Source organism: Salmo salar, chromosome ssa15 (genome assembly GCF_905237065.1).
Source record: "Salmo salar chromosome ssa15, Ssal_v3.1, whole genome shotgun sequence".
In the NCBI taxonomy this organism is placed as follows: Eukaryota; Metazoa; Chordata; class Actinopteri; order Salmoniformes; family Salmonidae; genus Salmo; species Salmo salar.
The window spans coordinates 72,872,070-72,891,560 of NC_059456.1; the positions used below are offsets into that span (position 1 = coordinate 72,872,070).

A 19,491-nucleotide genomic window follows, 5' to 3' on the forward strand; every position below is an offset into this window, starting at 1 on the left:
ACTGCAAAGCTGTCATCAAGGCAAAGAATGGCTACTTTGAAGAATCTCAAATATATTTTTTGGTTACTACATAATTCCATGTGTGTTATTTCATAGTTTTGATGCCTTCAGTACTATTCGACAATGTAGGAAATAGTACAAATAAAATAAAAACCCTTGAATGAGTAGATGTCCAAACTTTTGACTGACACACACACACACACACACACACACACACGTATGCCTGGGGGAAAAGAACAGGTGACATCTACAAAATAACTTGAGGTTATCAGTGTGGGTTAATCAAACATCTCATTTTTACTGAGCATATCAACCATTCCTCTGAAGACAAGCAAATCACACACACCAAGCAGCATAAATTAACAATACAATTATCTTTAAAAAGTCATATGCACATTCCCACCTCATCCGCCCAAATAGTTTTTAAACCCGGCATTACAGAATCATTTGGACATCAAGCATCAGTAAAACATTAGACAGTCTCAAAAAAAAATAAAAAAATAAAATCAGCTGTCGCTCAGTTGTAAAAAATAAATAATAATCTGGCTATTCAAATTTAGCAAGTACTCTAAACTACCCAGAACACCATACAGGGATTTAAGAAAAGACCAGATGACATCTTCCCTGGGTGACAGAAACCTACCACTAATGGTGGCTTAGGCTACATTCCATTCAGCATTTTGGAATTAACATGGCATGAAATTAATCTGCCACTACACCTTGGGATTACATTCGATTCAAATGACACAGCATTTGGGATTTTGTTTTAAGGACAGTCACATATAGCCCTGGGTAGAGTTAAGGTCAGAGTTTCTCCCTCACACCTCTTGAAAAGTAAGGAACTTCCAGATGACATATCCTTGACAAAACTTCAGACAAATGCAATGTTAAAAATGTTACTCAAAGCTCAGTTGCTAAGAAAAAAAACAAGCGACCGCAAGAGGAAACTATAGACAAGACAGGAAGTGAAAGGTGACGTGAATGAGCCGAACCTGGGGTCAGAGTACACAGACCCTAAGTGTCACTCAATCTAAAAAAAGGTGCTCCTTTTCTATTCCCCGTTCCTTCCAGCTCCACTGAACCAACTTGCGCTGCCTGCCACCTCACCTACCAAGCCCCTACAGACCAATGGTCAGGAAGTAAAAAAAAAAAGTAAAGAGAGAACAAACAGAAGATTGATGTCTTGGCCTTACTTCTAGCTCCCCTACCACAAAAGGTCCATTGAAAAGTAAACCAAAGAAATGGTCAGTACACGCACATTTTTGCATTTGACTTTGCGCTCTAGCTAAAGGACATGCATATCCAGTAAAAGTTATAGGTCTAACAGAGTATTGGCGAATAATAAAAACTCAGGACAGCATGAATGCTACCCTTCAAAAGTGGATGATTGTCAAATCAAGAATGAATCTAAACAAGTGGGCTTCTGGGAGGTGTAGTTCCACTTCAAATGGAATCATATTCCAGAGAGGTGATTCTATTGCTATAAACACTTGCATAAATCCATGTATAAAAACAGCTCTACCATTGATGGTATTGAAGTGACAATGACATGGGGACAAAGCAATTACATTGAAACCCTAAAATAATCATCTCAGCGTCTTTGGTTAAGAGTTGCAACAGGCAACCTGTCGGAAGCACTAGCACCCAAGATGCTTCAGAGAGCTCACTAAAAACTCATTAGTTCCTGTCAAATGACACTCCATTTCTAATGGTTTTAATAGGGGGAACTCATTTCTAAAGATGGAGAATTCGATTGTGTGTGGAGCAACATTTTTCTCTCATTGAAAAAAAGGACTGAAGAGTAAAGCTAGCCCTTTGACAGAAAAGCGAGGCATATTGGATCCCAATCCCTTGATAATTGGCCGCTCCGCTAAGACTTCAAAGCCTGTTTATGACGGGGGAAGTGAAGGAGTGTGGGTATAGCCGGTTGAGTGTGGTCCGCTGGTGTGACAACGGGCTCTGGCCCCTAGGGTGACCGGTTATGCTGGTATCTTGGTTTGTTCCTGTGGAATAATGAATCAGTCTTGGCCGAGTTGGACCGATGCTAGTGGAGATCTATGAGAGATGTTATCGCCTTAGTTTGGGGAACATCTCCAAGACTGCTCTTTGGTGGATCCCACTTTAAAAAAAGCTATGGGAAATTAAATATTGGGGTGGAACAGCATGTGAGTTTACATATAGAAAAACTATTATTCCATTAAGAATTGAGCTTGCAGACAGTGTAATGGGAACACCGTCCATATCATCCAGTACTATACTGGCTTTTTTTTTTGTTGATCGACACAGACTAGAGTTGGAGTAGGCCACACTTCTCTACACAGAGCCCTTCAACAAGTCCCATGCAAGGGAAGGAGGAACGTCCCTTCAGCAGGAAGGGCCCAAAACAAGGCTAATTTAGTTTCTTTTGGAGTTTGGAGCGGTTGCTGGGTTCCATGGTGTATTCCTTTTGAATGCCAGTCTGAGGGGCAAGTAGAGTGAGTGAGTGAACAAAGAAATGATTCATCTCTTCCCTGTCTTCATGTAGGAGGGGATGGTCCCTCGGGCTGTGAGGCCCTCGAAGCGCTTGTAGGTGTAGTTGATGAAGACCCAGTCCTTGTTCTTCAGGTCTGCCTCAGAATGGTTGGACACCACAGGGGCAGCTGAGGAGGAAAAGTTAAGGGATTATTTCACACAGGGCAATGGAGGAAAACAAAGGATATATATTATTTTTTAAAAGACAGCCTTGTTTCAAGGTGGTTGACCAGCACTGTGTTCATTAGGTACCAAATGAAAGAAAACTGACAACCTGGGAGGGACTACCAGGGGTGTATTCATTAGTCGCAGACCATTGCAAAACATTTTGCTAGGGAAAATGTTTACAGTTTACTCTAGGAACCTAACGGAACAGAAGGAACCAAAAAACAGGGAGGGACCTAATGAACATGATCCTGTCGATCGATGACTACTGACAGCCACTGGTTTGTGACAATCAACGTACCCGTTGGCTGGAGGATATCGGAGTCTGGGAACTCGTCAAAGTTGGACGTGTCGTCGATGCTTTTGATCTGGATGGGAATGGCAGCGGGCCTCTCTCTGTAGGGACAACACGGGACCCTGGTTTTACAACAGGACTCTTCCCACCCCTTTTTTTAAAAGGCACCGCTACATTGTCAGAAAATGCTAGCCAGGAGATTATGGAGGTTGGTAAATAACCAGCTAATAAACTTTTTAAAAAAGATGGTTTGGATGAAAATACACAGACCTGCCAACCTTGAATCATCATTCGAATACCACTTCACAGCACACGCAACACCTACACTGCTCAAATAATAGGAACATGCCAATTCATGTTTTGCCTAATAATGATGTTGGCAGAAGACTGCCTCCATAGGAATAGTAGGCTATACAGATAGACTTATGGGTACTTGGCTGCTCTTCAGTAGCTAACAAGATAAAAAAAAGTTTATGTACAATCAGGGCTTTTTGTTGGACGGATATGGGGGAGGTCCAGAGGGGGCAGTCAACTTAAAGTTGGAGAATTTTGCATTTGAAAAACATGTAACTGACATTTCCTGAAACCTAGAGTCATAAATTATATATTTTTTTAAATGTAGCCAACACAGAAGTTTTGGGTTTGATCCTAAATTAAATTGAGTTGGTCTCAATGAATCTTTCATTTTTCTAGGTAAAACTTAGGGGTAATGATTATTCTAATTAAATAGAAAAATGTAAATTGTCTAATTTCATTTGGGGAGACATTTTTTAATAATTCAATTACTGGATGCAATGTAGTAGTCTAGCTTACAGTAGGCTATTTGGAATATGAAACAACTGAACTAGGCCTATATGAGCTTGTTTCAGATCTCCATGTTCTCGCCCAAGTCCTGACTCCACTCCAACTTCGGACGGTTATATCAAAAAACACAAAATGCCAATTTTTACATATTATAGAGTAGTTTTTCCATACCAGAGTACTTTGACCTCAAATTGCATGCATGGTATACAAAATGCATGCACGTTGGCAGGTCTGCACACACCAAAAAAATTAAATAAAGTGAAATATTATTTTAAGACCTACCTGATGTGGTCGTAGTCCACCCCTTCGAAGAAGGCGTTGCACTTGATTTCCTCCACCCCCGTCGCTCCAATCCTCTGCTCCTCTTCACAGCAAAACCTGAGGATGAGGTCCTTGGCCTTCTCGGAGATGGGCACTTCCGGGGGAAAGGTCAGCGTTTCCCGCCAGTTCATCACCTTTCTGTAGGTCTCCTGGGGGGTCTCCGAGCAGAACGGGGGATAGCCTGGAGCATAATACAAGGGATCAACACATAAGCCAAACATGGCCGAATGGCATTTTGTGACATTCATAATATGCACTATATTAGACAAAGTATGTGGACACCCCTTCGGCTGTTTCAGCCACACCTGTTGCTGACAGGTGTATAAAAAAATCAAGCACATAGCCATGCAATCTCCATAGACAATCATTGGCTGTAGAATTGACTTACTGAAGTGCTCAGTGACTTTTAACGTGGCACAGTCATAGGATGCCACCTTTCCAACAAGTCAGTTGGTCAAATTTCTGCTGTGCTAGAGCTGCTCCGGTCAACTGTAAGTGTTGTTATTGTGAAGTAGAAACATCAAGGAGCAACAACAGCTCAGCCGCAAAGTGGTAGGCCACACAAGCCCACAGAACCGGACCGCCAAGTGCTGAAGCGTGTAAAAATAGCCTGTCCTCGGTTGCAACACTCACTACTGAGTTCCAAACTGCCTCTGGAAGCAACGTCAGCACAATAAGTGTTCGTCGGAGCATCATGAAGTGGCTTTCCATGGCCGAATAGCCGAACACAAGCCTAAGATCATCATGTGCAATGCCAAGCGGCGGCTGGAGTAGTGTAAAGCTCACCGCCACTGGACTCTGGAGCAGTGAAAACACATTCTCAGGAGTGATGAATCACGCTTCACAATCTGGCAGTCCAACAGACGAATCGGGGTTTGGCAGATGTGAGGAGAACGCTACCTGCCCCAATGGATAGTGCCAACTGTAAAGTTTGGTGGAGGAGGAATAATGGTCTGGAGCTGTTTTTCCATGGTTCAGGCTAGGCCCCTTAGTTCCAGTGAAGGGAAATCGTAACGCTACAATGACATTCTGTGCTTCCAACTTTGTGGCAACAGTTTGGGGAAGGCCCTTTCCTGTTACAGCATGACAATGCCCCCGTGCAGCAAGCGAGGTCCATACAGAAATGGTTTGTCGAGATCGGTGTGGAGAACTTGACTGGCCTGCACAGAGCCCTGACCTCAACCCCATCGAACACCTTTGGGATGAAATGGAACACCGACTGCGAGACAGGGCTAATCGCCCAACATCAGTGCCCAACCTCCCTAATGCTGTTGTGCCTAAATAGAAGCAAGCCCCTGCAACAATGTTCCAACATCCCAGAAGAGTGGAGGCTGTTATAGCAGCAAAGGGTGGGGACCGACTCCATATGAATGCCCATGATTTTGGAATGAGATGTTCGACGAGCAGGTGTACACAGATTTTTGGTCATGTAGTGTATGTTTGATAGACAATTTCCAAAAACTACCATCAATGGCTTTGAGAAGGCTCCAAGTAGAACATGTCAATGAGAGCTCACCTATCAGCATCTCATACATGATGACTCCCAGGCTCCACCAATCACAGAGCTTGTTGTATCCGTTCTGCATGAAAACTTCTGGGGCGATGTAGTCAGGGGTGCCCACAGTGGAGAAGGCCTAAATGGAGAGAGCAAACACAGTATTTTAAAAAATATATATATTTTTTAACTTGATTCAAGGCTTCATAGTATTGTATAAATGTGACTACAAGACCACACCAATACAAGTGTGTCTGTAGAATATGCTACCTTCCCATCTAGCTTTATTTTCTCACCAGCTGTCTCCTGTTCCTCTTCCATGTCTCTGCTTTCCTCTTTGAGTTCATGTTATTGAATGCTGTAAAGAAAAATTAACAGTTCTATAAAATGATGCAACTTACATACTGGTTAAACCAGTTTAACTCGCCTGCAGGTTAAGATACGGTGCATTCAGACCACTACACTTTCAGCATTTTGTTACGTTAGTCTTTTTCTAAAATGGATAACTTTATTTATGTTTATTTATTTTTTTAAACGTCCTCAATCTACACACAATACCCCATAATGACAAAGCAAACTGTTTTTTTTTTTAAAATGCATAAAAAATTTCCGCAACAGAAATACCTTATTTACATAAGTATTCAGACCCTTTGCTATGAGACTCGAAATTAAGCTCAGGTGCATCCTGTTTCCATTGATCATCCTTAAGATGTTTATACAACTTGTTTGGAGTCTACCTGTGGTGAATTCAATTGATTGGATATGCTTTGGAAAGGAACACACCTGTCTATATAAGGTCCCACAGTTCACAGCGCATGTCAGAGCAAAAACCAAGCTATGAGGTCGAAGGGATTGTCCGTAGAGCTCCGAGACAGGATTGTGTTGAGGCACAGATTGGAGGAAGCGTACCAAAACATTTCTGCAGCATTGAAGGTCCCCAAAAATCACAGCTGCCTCCATCATTCTTAAATGGAAGTTTGGAACCACCAAGACTCTTCCTAGAGCTGGCCGCCCGGCAAAACTGGGCAATCGAGGACAAGGGCATTGGTCAGGGAGGTGACCAAGAACCCAATGGTCACTGACCGAGCTCCAGAGTTTGTTTGTGGTAGAGTGGCCAGACGGTAGCCATGACAGCCCGCTTGGAGTTTGCCAAAAAGCACCAAAAGGATTCTCAGACCATGAAAAACAAGATTCTCTGGTCTGATGAAACCAAGATTGAACTCTTTGGCTTGAATGCCAAGCATCATGTCTGGAGGAAACCTTGTGCTAGCATCATGCTGAGGGGATGTTTTTCAGCAGCAGGGACTGGGAGACTAGTCAGGATTGAAGCAAAGATGAACGGAGCAAAGTACAGAGATCCTTGATGAAAACCTGCTTCAGAGCTCTCAGACTGGGGTGAAGGGTCACCTTCAAACAGGACAACAACCATCAGCACACAGCCAAGACAAAGCAGGTGTGGCTTCAGGACAAGTCTCTGAATGTCCTTTAGTGGCCCAGCCAGAGACCGGACTTGAACATCTCTGGAGAGACCTGAAAATAGCTGTGCAGTAACACTCCCCATCCAACCTGAAAGAGCTTGAGAGGATCTGCAGAGAGGAATGGGAGAACCTCCCCAAATACAGATGTGCCAAGCTTGTAGCACCAGTCCAAAGAAGACGAGGCTGTAATCGCTGCCAAAGGTGTTTCAACAAAATACTGAGTAAAGGGTCTGAATACTTGCGTAAAACGTGATACGATTTTTTTTATACATTCGCAAACATTTCTAAAAACCTGTTTTTGCCTTGTCATTTATCAGCTCTAATCCAGTGATTTACAGTCAGGATATATTCAATGACTTTGTTAGTAAGGATTGTAACATGCAACAACAAAAATATGTACACTGGTAAATGCAACAATACTTTATATAAAAACACTTAATAAACAAATGTAAGTTCTTATCTTTAAAAAAAACAAAAAAACATTTGAAATCAGAACCAGGTTTGTAGAGAAACATTAAAAAGGCTCAATCTGGGACATTTCCTACTGTTCAAATACATTTCCAATTAATAGAATTTATAAATTCCTTTTGAGCTTAGAGTAAAACAGATGCACTATCATAACCCAAATATTATGTCATTGTCATTTGAAAGTTCGCAAACAAAGTAGCTCCAAAATATGCTTCCAAATATCATGTCAATCTCAACAACTATAAGGGCTCAGACACAATCTCCAGATTGTGGCTTTAACGTTGATACAGGGTGTTAGTATGTAAAGTAATGGATTGATTGGAGATGCCTGACTTTGCTTACTGAAGTCACTGGGGAGGCTGTGGTTGAGGTTCTTGTAGAACTCCGTACGATGGGCCCTCTTCAGACCCGTGCATAGACCAAAGTCCGACAGCTTCACATGGCCCTGAAACAATCAAAAGGCACCTTCAGTACAGGATCATATTCATTATTGCACACCAAAGCAAAACTTTCTGCGCCACAAAATAAAAACAAGCATTTCTTATTGGACAAGTTCAGTCCGTTTTCTTCAGTTTGGTGCCTTGTGAATTCGACCCAGTTGTGCAAACCCACTTATCCAAACCACCAGTCTGAGCTCATATTTATGTGTCTCTAAGTCCGTGCTCAAACTCACCCTGGAGTCTAGTAGCAGGTTGTCAGGTTTGATGTCTCTGTGGATGAAGCCTAGTTGGTGGATGGAGTCGATGGCTAGCACTGTCTCAGCGATGTAGAACTGAGTGGCCTCCTCAGTCAGAGTATCCTTCTTCATGAGCAGGGTCATCATGTCACCTGTAGGGGGCAGCAGCATGTTAAATCACCACATTGCAACTGGACTTTGAGGCGTATTCAGTGAGGCATTAGTTTGTTTTGGTGGAATTACAGATAGAAATGTGTTGCATAGAATTGTTGATTTTGGACAATGGCAGGTTGCTTGTTCTATACAAAATGTGTCTTTCTGCAACATTGCTTCTCAATACTGGGATTGTATTCATAAAGTGTCTCAGATTAGGAGTGCCGAGTTTGGATCAGTTTGGCTGAGTCAAGTGGAGTAGGCATGCCTACTCCGAAACACTATGAATACAAGCCCCGAGGTCTAAATACACATGCCAGACTAGCTAATCTGGGAGTTGCTCACTGGACAATAGTGCCTTAGTGTAGGAGACTGTTCAGGTTTTCGGGGGGGGTCGTACCGCCAGGCAGGAACTCCATGATGAGGTAGAGGTTCATCTTATCCTGGAAGCTGTAGAACATCTTGACCACCCACAGGCTGTCCGCCTCCACCAGAATGTCTCGCTCGGCACGGATGTGACCCACCTAGGAATACACGCACGGCACCATAATTTTTTTTCTTCTCAATTGCATGACAGGCAATCATGTTAGTATCAAAGACACTGCTTTGGATATTTGAGAGAAATTACTGGCCATCAATGTATACCTCCCCTACTCCTTCTCACCTGTTCCTTCTCCAGCATGTCAGCCTTACGGAGGATCTTCATAGCGTACACATGGCCTGTGTCCTTTTTCTGTACCAGACGCACCTGGGGACAAAGAGGACCAAAACGTGTCAATAATGTATTGAATGATAAGCTGAAAGTCTGCAAGGCTACATAAAATACGTTTCTACAAAAGGGATGATGCCTACCTCTCCAAAAGCTCCTCGGCCAATCACCTTGAGAGACTCAAAGTCCTCCAGGCCCAGGCGGGTTCGTTTGAGACGCAGGAAGTCTGTCTCTTTCCTGGCGTGCTGAGAACGCCGGATACACTTCTGCACAAGTAGAGGGGGCAATGGTTAGTGTGCACGTGTCAAAAGGTTGTGTGTGTCTGTATCAGGATTTCTGTTAGCCGGTAATAGCTGGCTTGTGTCTGAAAAATAAGTTGAAAAGCAGATAAATAAAAATTGGCACCGGCCAATTGTCCGGGAGAAGGAAAATAAATCCCATTGGGAAATAATGCTTTTAAGCCTATTCATTGATGGAAATACATTTGACTGGTGATGCTTAAATCTATAGGTTATTTGCATAATTTAGTGGAATTAAACTGGCGCATGTACAGCATATTCGTTACCTTATCACATGCGTACAGCAGAGAGCCTTTGAGTGGGAGACTACTGGGAACTCGAAAATACGAGGTCAAATCATGATGTCAGTGATCTTCAGGTCGGGAAAATCTGAGCGCTAGAAAGAGGCCCGATTCCAGAGTTGGAATTACAAGTTGAAGACCATTCAAAACGATTTCCACCCCAGTCGGAACTCGTTTTATTCCCAGTTGTCTTGAATGCACTGAAGCCTGAGATTTGAGTCGTTTTGAACACAGCATCAAATGGCAATGGGAGGCAGGCTTCATCAGCACGTCACACACCACTTTGCAATGAGCTGGAGGCAGTATGCATTTTGAAAACATATACTTAATTGTTTTCCCGCTAATTGCATTATGGAACTACCATTCGACTGGAGTCTACTGCCTCGCTGCGCTTATGTGAAGAAATAGTTATTCAACATTAAGCTAAATGTCCCGATCTGCTGCATCAGACTCATAGCTTTTTAAGTTATTTATTTTTTATGTAGCCTAGGTCTACTTGTTGTATGAATTTAGGATCTATCGTCCCACGACTGTCCCAGTGTGTTTGGAATAGACCATTTCTCGATAAGCTGCCCAATACAATAGGTAGCCTAAACCTTTGTACTATAGTAGATTGACATTGGCTAGCGATTTTACTGTTAGTTACTCATCTTGTTGGCTGAGGAAAAGTCAATTCTAACATGTTCAAAGTGCACATCAGAATTCAGTAAGGACGGCACACCGTTGCAATCTAGACTTGCATGTTCTGTTAATATGAATTCCCATATCCTAAATATGATTTGTCTTTCAGAGCACCGTGGGTGGACGCCCTAATAAAAAGTAATGCACTCAATGCATATGGGTCCAGTAAAAAAATTTTTTAAGAGTACACAACCTCACCTCTTCATCAACCAAGCCCTCTTGGTCCATCACCTTTTCCAACTTTTGCTGCCTGGAACAGAAATGCAAAAATAATTCACTTTCATCCAACTAATGTATATGGTGTTGGGTTGATACTTTGTTCAAGAACTGACACTGCTTTGAGAGGGGAAGAGTTCCAGCTGAGCCACATAATTATTCTCCTTTAACACCAATTAAGTGCACCATGTAAACACAGCCACACATCTCTACCTTGAGAGAAAGAGTAACCTTTCACTGGCTTGTCTAGCAAAATGTGGAAGGGACTAAGAGTTTTATTGCGTCATTGAGCAGTACCCTTCCAGAAAAACACAGACTGGTGTCGTTCAGTCCTTATGCCCACATGCTTTCTATGGATCAACCCCATCACCACAACATCAGGCTCGTATTCACTAGGAACAACACAGAACATAAGAATTGCTTGTTTTCGTTGCAAAATGATTTGCTACGGTGTGCACTAATGAATGCGACCCAGGGACTTACATATTAGTAGTGTCATTTCCTTCTCTGAAGCCGCTGAGATAAGAGACCGCCGCGTAACCTTTGGTTGCCAGTGATATTAATAGGGCTATGTGCTAGTAGGGGTTGGATTGGTGCCACTGTGTGTCATGTTCACTTTTTATCAGTTTCCTCTTGAAGTCGACACAAACAAGGTCCTCCTGTGGCCATGAGGGCGAAACCGACTCAGACCACAACTTCACAACAGCCAACTGTCATGTCTCCACCATCAGCTGCGTGTTTAATCATTACTCAGGTGACAGTTTTTGAACAAAAATGGTAATTTACTTACACACATACACACACTTTGAAATCATGTCAAGAATTTGTGAAACATTCTGGTTTATTTCACTCAACCTCTGCCTACTTTTTCCAAGATCACAAGTTTAAAAAAGCCCCCAGTCAGTGCCACACACATTCATTATTCACACATCAGTTGTTTTTATCTCAAAACTGAAATGACCTCAGTGTGCTAGAGCGCACACAGACAGGGTGTGGTTTCCATCAAAGAGAGCCAGGGAGGTAACATGAAAGACCGCAGACAATTTGCATTAGAAAGAGCATAGAGGCCTACCAAGCAAGACAGACAAGTGTCATCAGCCCAATATTTTTTTTAAACAGGGGAGGGAAAAGCTACTGTTAAAATGTGAATATCTTCTACAGATATAATGCAGTGGCCACCATTTCTTAGTCTAAATCGTCAGCCAACACATTCATAAAGCACAAATACCAAAGTTAGCAACCGCCACCTTGAATGTCATAACACATAAGAAGAATGTAGCAATAGAGAAATTGGAAAAGATGGCTGTCGGTGGAAAGCATTGGTAGAACGCTGCCCATTGGCTCAGCCCAGACGGGTGCATGCGTGTGCAGTCGGAGGCCTACCTCATCTCTCTCTCCTCGTGTTGGGCAATAAGGTTACTGTAGAAGTTCTCCAGGGTTACTTTGGCCATGGTCACACGCTCCTTGGTGTGGTTACTCATTGAGGAGCAGGAACTCTGGCCCATCATTGCCATGGTTACCTGAGGGATGTACAGAAAAGGGGGGACTTTACCCCTACCTACATGTATTACCTCAACTACCCTGTACATTGAATCGGTACCAGTACCCTTTGTACATAGCCTCGTTATTGTATTGTTGCTCTTTTATTTAGTCAATACTTTTCTTAATTGCATTGTTGGTTAAGGGCTTGTAAGTAAGCATTTCACAGTAAGGTTTACACATGTTGTATTCAGCGCATGTGACAAAACTTGATTTGTTTTGCAATTAAGCAGCCTTTATCCTGTAAACCAGTGGTTCTCAATCCTGGTCCTGGAGCCCCAAAGGGGTGCAAATGTTAGTTTTTGCATTAACACTACACAGTTGATTCAAATGAGCAACTCCTCGTCAAGCTTTGATGATTTTAGTGCAAAGGCAAAAACGGGTTCCCAGGACCAGGATTGAGAACCACTGTTCTAGACCAGGAGTAGGCAATTAGATTCAGCCACGGGCCTATTTTTGTCGAAGTGGATGGTCAGGGGGCCAGAACATAATTACATTGCAAATTGACCTAATAGAGCTTAAAAACAGACTGTATTTGATAGGGTTGGGAATTGCCAGGGACCTCACGATACGATATTGTCAGAATACTTAGGTGCCGATACTAAATGTATCGCGATTCTATATCTATTGCGATTTGATACTGTGATTTTATTGCGATTCGATGTTCCAAACATATTGATCACCATATGTCTGCTGCAGAAGGATGAGAGAACATGAGAAAATGAATTTTGATCAGTCAGGGAAATAAGTGCTGAAAACAAATTGGCTCCCTACTTAAAGATTGAAAACAAGCTATGAAGAAAAAAAAAAAAGTACTGGAGTTTTAGTGCAGGTAGTCAACTAGCGCAAAAACAATACTGTGATCTTGTCAAAACTATACCTATATCATCAAAAATAATATCCTGATGTCTTTTTTTGATTACCTTTCACATTGAGACAATTTTATTTGTGATAATATTTGGGAAAAGAAATCCTAAATTAAAGTCATTTTTGCTGAATTCCTGGTGATTTTACAGTTTTTTTTAAAACCAAAGGCTCACTCACAGGCAGGTTTCAGCCCGTGGGCCACCTGTTGCCAACCATGATAGACAGAAAGAACTGCAAATAGGCGTACACTAGCATGATTAACTTCAAGTCCAAAGGAAGTTGTATTCTTCATAGTCCCTGTAATTGTGCTGGTTTTCTGTCACACACACCAGCCTATAGACATACCCTTGCAAACACTTTCACTGGGTCATTACATTGCTTTTAAACTTTCACTACAACATTTTCAAAGTGCTGAGACCAGCTCTTTCTAAAACAACGTGCCAAGAAGAGTTAAGACAATTGGTCTCTTTCAGTCGTTGTACTGCAACTCAATGCCCACTACATGGCTGAGCAGCAGGGACACTGTACCCTTGAGGTAGCATGAAGATGGGCACGTGGAAAGAGTCTGCCGTTTGGCTATGAGCTCCAAGCATATACAAAGCCCTTGATTTGTGTCTTGCCGATGCTAGAAGGTCAGGGTAATTCAGTTCTCTGTCAGACATTCCGTTTGGCACTGAATAAGGTCATTAAAAGGAATGACTGGTGTCCTATAAAACGAGAATTAAAGTCGCCATGTGTATTGTATTACAATAAAGCCTGGTCAATAATATTGTGACAGAGCAGTTAAAATGATGGTGTGTAAATCAACTTCGTGCACCCAATGCTGGTGCGCATTACTGTGAATCAGAGACGGGTAGGCTGTGTGCACAATCATAGAGTGTAAACTGTGCAGAAAGCATACGTCACCTCGTCTGTCCAAGCTGTTAAGAAACCCCTACAAGACATGCAAACAATTCAAGCATGCCTTACTCACAAATAGCTACTTAATATATACAAATAAAATAGGCTAGCTAGCTGCAAATCTGTCATGTAGCTAGCTAAGCCAGAAATAGCTATAGCTAGCTAATTAGTACATTCAGTCTGGTTTAGTTTGACTGTCTGCCCTGGAAAGATGCATTCGTTAACTTGAGCTGCATGTAAATAGCTAGCTAGGTAACAGCAAGCCGTGTAGAGTTATTGGCTAGCTCAATGACAAGTACAAAGTGGAGAGTTTCATCACATATGAATGACAATTGGCTAAATAGCTAAAGTAAAATACCATCCAAGTTACCCAACACTATCAAACTTGTCACAAGGCAAGCGTGTCTAGCTAGGTAGCTAGCTAAGAGACCAGCCTACAACCAGTCAACCCGGCTAGCTATCAGTATCTTTGACCAAGCCATCAAATCCCATATATTTGACTTTGCACACGTTTGTATGTCTATTGATGTAGCTATCTACATCGTGGAGTTGAGGGAACACACTTGGATAGTTAGCGGTATACAACTAGCCTGTGTTGTTGTGGCATTAAAAGACAGCTTACTAACTAGCCTAGCTGTTTACTGCTGCCAGGTAACGTTAACTAGTTCCGCAAACCCAATCAGAACGTAACATACATAGCTAGCTATAGTAATGTTAGCTAGCAAGCAAACGTACTAAATTCCACACCAAAGTACATTGTATATGCATTTCAAAACGGTCTAACCACAGCCAGGTAGCTTGCTTAATCCAGCTAAGGTTAGATGGCATAGCTTCAACAAAGGTAGGTAGCTAGCTAGCTAAAATAGCACAGTTAGCTTAAAAGTGGGAAATATAACTTAGATAACTGACTACACTACTACTGATAGTTAATCATTGATGCCTGGCTGGCACTACTGTAACGTAACTTGCCCAAGAGACAACTAGAAGATACGACGGGAGGGGGCATATTGACCATAACATTTCATTTCACAAAACTAGTAGACGTGTTATCGTATAAAAATTATAATCGGTTTCTCAGCAAGTTTGTCTTCTGTTATCTTACCTTCGCAGGAACGACTCTCTCGCTCTCTCTCTGCTCGGCTGTGTGTGGCTCAACTCTGTGTTTCCCTTTCGCTTTAAAGTCATCATGACGCTTGGTGGCCAACAAGGCGATGCGCAACGATTTGATATTTGCCACACCGCTTCTTCTTCCGGTCACTCTCTCCATTAGTCTCTGCCTACAGGAATCCTCACCCTGTACCCATCTTCCTCTACCTCTCTCTACACTGCTTCAGCATTCGACACTTTCTGTACTACCTGACCCTAGCAACCTCAACATGCCTTTCTCTCACCGTACACCTCTTATCTCCAGCCCCATGGGCATCCCCACAACTAACACACAACTTCTCCACCGAAACTACACATTCCTTCTTATCATGCCCTCATGCACACGTCTCATATCTTGGACTCTTTCCCGTGTACATACTGCTGCAAACATGCCCATAAACTTGACACCTACAACGCTGAAGTATTTTAGGAACAAACGCTCGCAAGGGATAAATTACACACCTACCTTAACCTTATATGACAAAGACTCTACACCAAAACTCAACAGAACAGACATCTCCGTTTCCCCAAGCTCTCCAACAAATCTGCGTCGCACCAAACAGCGACTGTCACAGACAACGGGAATCTGTTTCGCTGTTGCTGTGTGCGTCAACGTTGAAATGACTGAGTTAGATGACCTGGTGAAAATATAATTTAGAATTGGCTTTATTAAGGAAACTCGGTAGTAATAACCATATTATTGTTTTGCCCCTACTTTTTAATAATATGGTTATTATGTTCTAAAAGAGCAAGTATTTCTCATCAATCTAATGATATAATACACTCGTTCAAACAGACGTTACTGCTCACTCACGTTTATCAATCGAATAATCTAATTACTGGCAATTTCAGACTATACGCATACACCATTCTAACCTTCATGGTGCGTTAAGAGAACAAACAAATAACGTGCTTGGCACTGTCACTGAATGCTAAGAAAACTGGGGTTCAGTCTATGTCAGTCTGCCCTCCGAATTCGCTACAACGTTCTGCTGTGTAGCCTAGGCCAAAACCTTGCATAATGGAAACTATTAACGATCTTATCCATGGTGCTTTACTGACAGTAGTATTTCCCCCTTATGGAAACTATCCTTCTAACAACTATAGGCTAGTAGGCTACGTGAGCACACCAAATAAAACACGATCCTGGAAACCGTGTGTACGTTCCATGTCAAGCAGCTCTCCAAATTCGCTACAACACCACTATTTTGCAGCCCATTATAAAACTATAGTGGCCCACTAGATTGAGTACCTTAACCTGTAGGCTAATCGTAAATTACAGTGGGAAAGTGAAAGTAAATTATAGGCCTATCCAACGGCTGCGGGAGAAATGAACAATTAAGCAGGGGTTTTACGCATGTGTCTGTGGGAGGAGAGGCAACTCAACGACCACTCCTGCATGCGCAAATCAACTAATATGAGGCGCTGTTTGATTGTTTCATTACAATATATTCATGGATGCATTCTGCCTTTCTTGAAATAATCATTGATCTACATATACTGTAGGCCTATTAGATAAATTATGATAGGTTATAAATAAATAATAACTGATCGGACATGTCTTGGTTCGTGGCCTAGCGTAATTTCTCATTTCACTATCCATCTATCGGTCTTTATGGATGGGAGGAATGAAGGATTCATAGGTTATCCCAAAACAGGGGCATCGTCTACGTTATAGGCTATTTGTGTCAGTTATAACGTTAATTTAGTCCACCACTTGTTCCCCTTATAGAGACTAGTGGCTAGACCTGTTGGCTTTTAGGTTACAATAATGGAAATTAAAATTACTGTCTCAGACAGGGCTTTACCTAAACCCCTGCCCTCTGCTCAGTGACAAGGTCCATGACAGGGGTTTGGGGGCAGCCCTTGAGCCCGACAGGAAGCGCAATTCTTCTCCATGCAATCAGTGACCTACATTCACAAGATAATAAGCATAGACCTACGAGGCTACTTCATTGAAAGTGTAGCCTACATAAAACACCATGCCATTACACACTCATTTGTAAGTTAACCTTTCATTTCGATATACACTATATATACAAAAGTATGTGGACACCCCTTCAAATTAGTGGATTCGGATATTTCGGCCACACCCGTTGCTGACAGAAGTATAAAATCCAGCACACAGCCATGTAATCTCTATAGACAAACATTGGCAATAGAATGGCCTTACTGAAGAGCTCAGTGACTTTCAACTTGGCACGTCATAGGATGCCAAATGTCCAACAAGTCAGTTCTTCAAATTTCTGCCCTGTAAGAGCTGCCCTGGTCAACTGTAAGTGGTGTTATTGTGAAGTGGAAATGTCTAAGAGCAACAACGGCTCAGCCGTGAAGTAGTAGGCCACACAAGCTCACAGAAAAGGACCACCAGGTGCTGAAGCATGTAGCATGTAAAAATTGTCTGTCCTCAGTTGCAACACTCACTACCGAGTTCCAAACTGCCTCTGGAAGCAACGTCAGCAAAATAATTGTTCATCGGAAGCTTCATGAAATGGGTTTCCATGGCCGAGCAGCAGCACACAAGCCTAAGATCACTATGCACAATGCCAAGCATCGGCTGGAGGGGTGTAATGGTCGCTGCCATTGGACTCTGGAGCAGTGGAAACACGTTCACCATCTGGCAGTCCAACTGACGAATCTGGGTTTGGCGGATGCCTGGAGAACACTACCTGCACCAATGCATAGTGCCAACTGTAAAGTTTGGTGGAGGAGGAATAATGGTCTGGGGCTGTTTTTCATGGTTCGGGTTTTTTAAATAATTTTTTACAATTTTTATTTCACCTTTATTTAACCAAGTAGGCCAGTTGAGAACACGTTCTCATTAAAAACTGCAACCTGGCCAAGATAAAGCAAAGCAGTGCGACAAAAACAACAACACAGAGTAATACATCAACAAACGTACAGTCAATAACACAATAGAAAAATATATGTACAGTGTGTGCAAATGTAGAAGAGTAGGGAGGTAAGGAAATAAATAGGCCATAGAGGTGAAATAATTATTATTTAGTATTAACACTGGATGTGCAGATGATGTAGAGATACTGGGGTGCAAAAGAGCAAGAGGGTAAGTAATAATATGGGGATGAGGTAGTTGGGTGTGCTATTTACAGATTGGCTGTGTACAGTGATCAGTAAACTGCTCTGACAGCTGATGCTTAAATTTAGAGAGGGAGATATAAGACTCCAGCTTCAGTGATTTTTGCAATTCGTTCCAGTCATTGGCAGCAGAGAACTGGAAGGAAAGGCGACCAAAGGAAGTGTTGGCTTTGGGGATGACCAGTGAAATGCTGGAGCGCGTGCTATGGGTGGGTGTTTCTATGGTGACCAGTGAGCTGAGATAATGCAGGGCTTTACCTAGCAAAAACTTATAGACAACCTGGAGCCAGTGGGTTTGGCGACGAATATGTAGTGAGGGCCAGCCAACAAGAGCATACAGGTCGCAGTGGTGGGTAGTATATTGGGCTTTGGTGACAAAACGGATGGCACTCTGATAGACTACATCCAGTTTGCTGAGTAGAGTGTTGGAGGCTATTTTGTAAATGACATCGCCAAAGTCAAGGATTGGTAGGATAGTCAGTTTTACGAGGGTATGTTTGTCAGCATGAGTGAAGGAGGTTTTGTTGCGAAATAGGAAGCTGATTCTAGATTTAATTTGGGATTGGAGATGCTTAATGTGAGTCTGGATGGAGAGTTTACAGTCTAACCAGACACCTAGGCATTTGTAGTTGTCCACATATTCTAAGTCAGAACCGTCCAGAGTAGTGATGCTTGTCGGGCGGGAGGGTGCGGGCAGCAATCGGTTGAAGAGCATGCACTTAGTTTTACTAGCATTTAAAAGCAATTGGAGGCCACGGAAGGAGTGTTGTATGGCGTTGAAGCTCAGTTGGAGGTTTGTTAGCACAGTGTCCAAAGAAGGGGTAGGCCCTTATGAAGGGAAATCTTAACGCTATAGCATAAAATTACATTCTAGACAATTCTGTGCTTCCAACTTTGTGGCAACAGTTTGGGGAAGGCCCTTTCCTGTTTTAGCATGACAATGCCCCCGTGCAGCAAGCGAGGTCCATACAGAAATTATTTGTCGAGATCGGTGTGGAAGAACTTGACTGGCCTGCACAGAGCCCTGACCTCGTCCCCATCGAACACCTTTGGGATTAATTGGAACGGCGACTGATAGCCAGGCCTAATCCACCAACATCAGTGCCCGACCTCACTAATGCTTTTGTGGCTGAATGGAATTAAGTCCCTGCAGCAATGTTACAACATCTAGTGGAAAGCCTTCCCAGAAGAGTGGAGGCTGTTATAGCAGCAAAGGGGGGACCAACTCCATATTAATACCCATGATTTTGGAATGAGATGTTCGGCAGGTGTCCACATACTTTTGATCATGTAGTGTATCTATAGAAAGATGTGTCTCAATCCAAAAGCAAAAGCAATTTCGATTATGGTACAAAATAGTTGACTTTGGGTATTTCAAAATAAGAGTCCAT

General features: G+C 42.5%; 1 protein-coding gene across 3 annotated transcripts; it reads right to left on the reverse strand.

Annotated features, from left to right (window-relative positions):
• Window positions 1–274: 274 nt before the first annotated feature.
• LOC106572173 (serine/threonine-protein kinase 38) lies at window positions 275–15,536 on the reverse strand. Of its 3 annotated transcripts, none has more exons than XM_014146091.2 (13): window positions 14,961–15,536; window positions 11,936–12,072; window positions 10,535–10,586; window positions 9,219–9,341; window positions 9,031–9,114; window positions 8,767–8,890; window positions 8,211–8,365; window positions 7,880–7,982; window positions 5,888–5,949; window positions 5,613–5,730; window positions 4,058–4,277; window positions 2,978–3,072; window positions 275–2,639 (listed from the first exon to the last, which is right to left on the reverse strand). In XM_014146091.2, exons 1-13 carry the CDS (start codon window positions 15,123–15,125, stop codon window positions 2,500–2,502), a joined length of 1,578 nt encoding a protein of 525 aa, XP_014001566.1. In that variant the 5' UTR covers window positions 15,126–15,536; the 3' UTR covers window positions 275–2,499. The 3 variants fall into 3 exon arrangements, with proteins under 3 accessions (XP_014001566.1, XP_014001565.1, XP_045551996.1); XM_014146090.2 differs by having other exon boundaries at window positions 7,871–7,982; XM_045696040.1 differs by lacking the exon at window positions 14,961–15,536 and adding an exon at window positions 13,865–13,918 and having other exon boundaries at window positions 7,871–7,982.
• Between the last annotated feature and the right edge of the window lie 3,955 nt (window positions 15,537–19,491).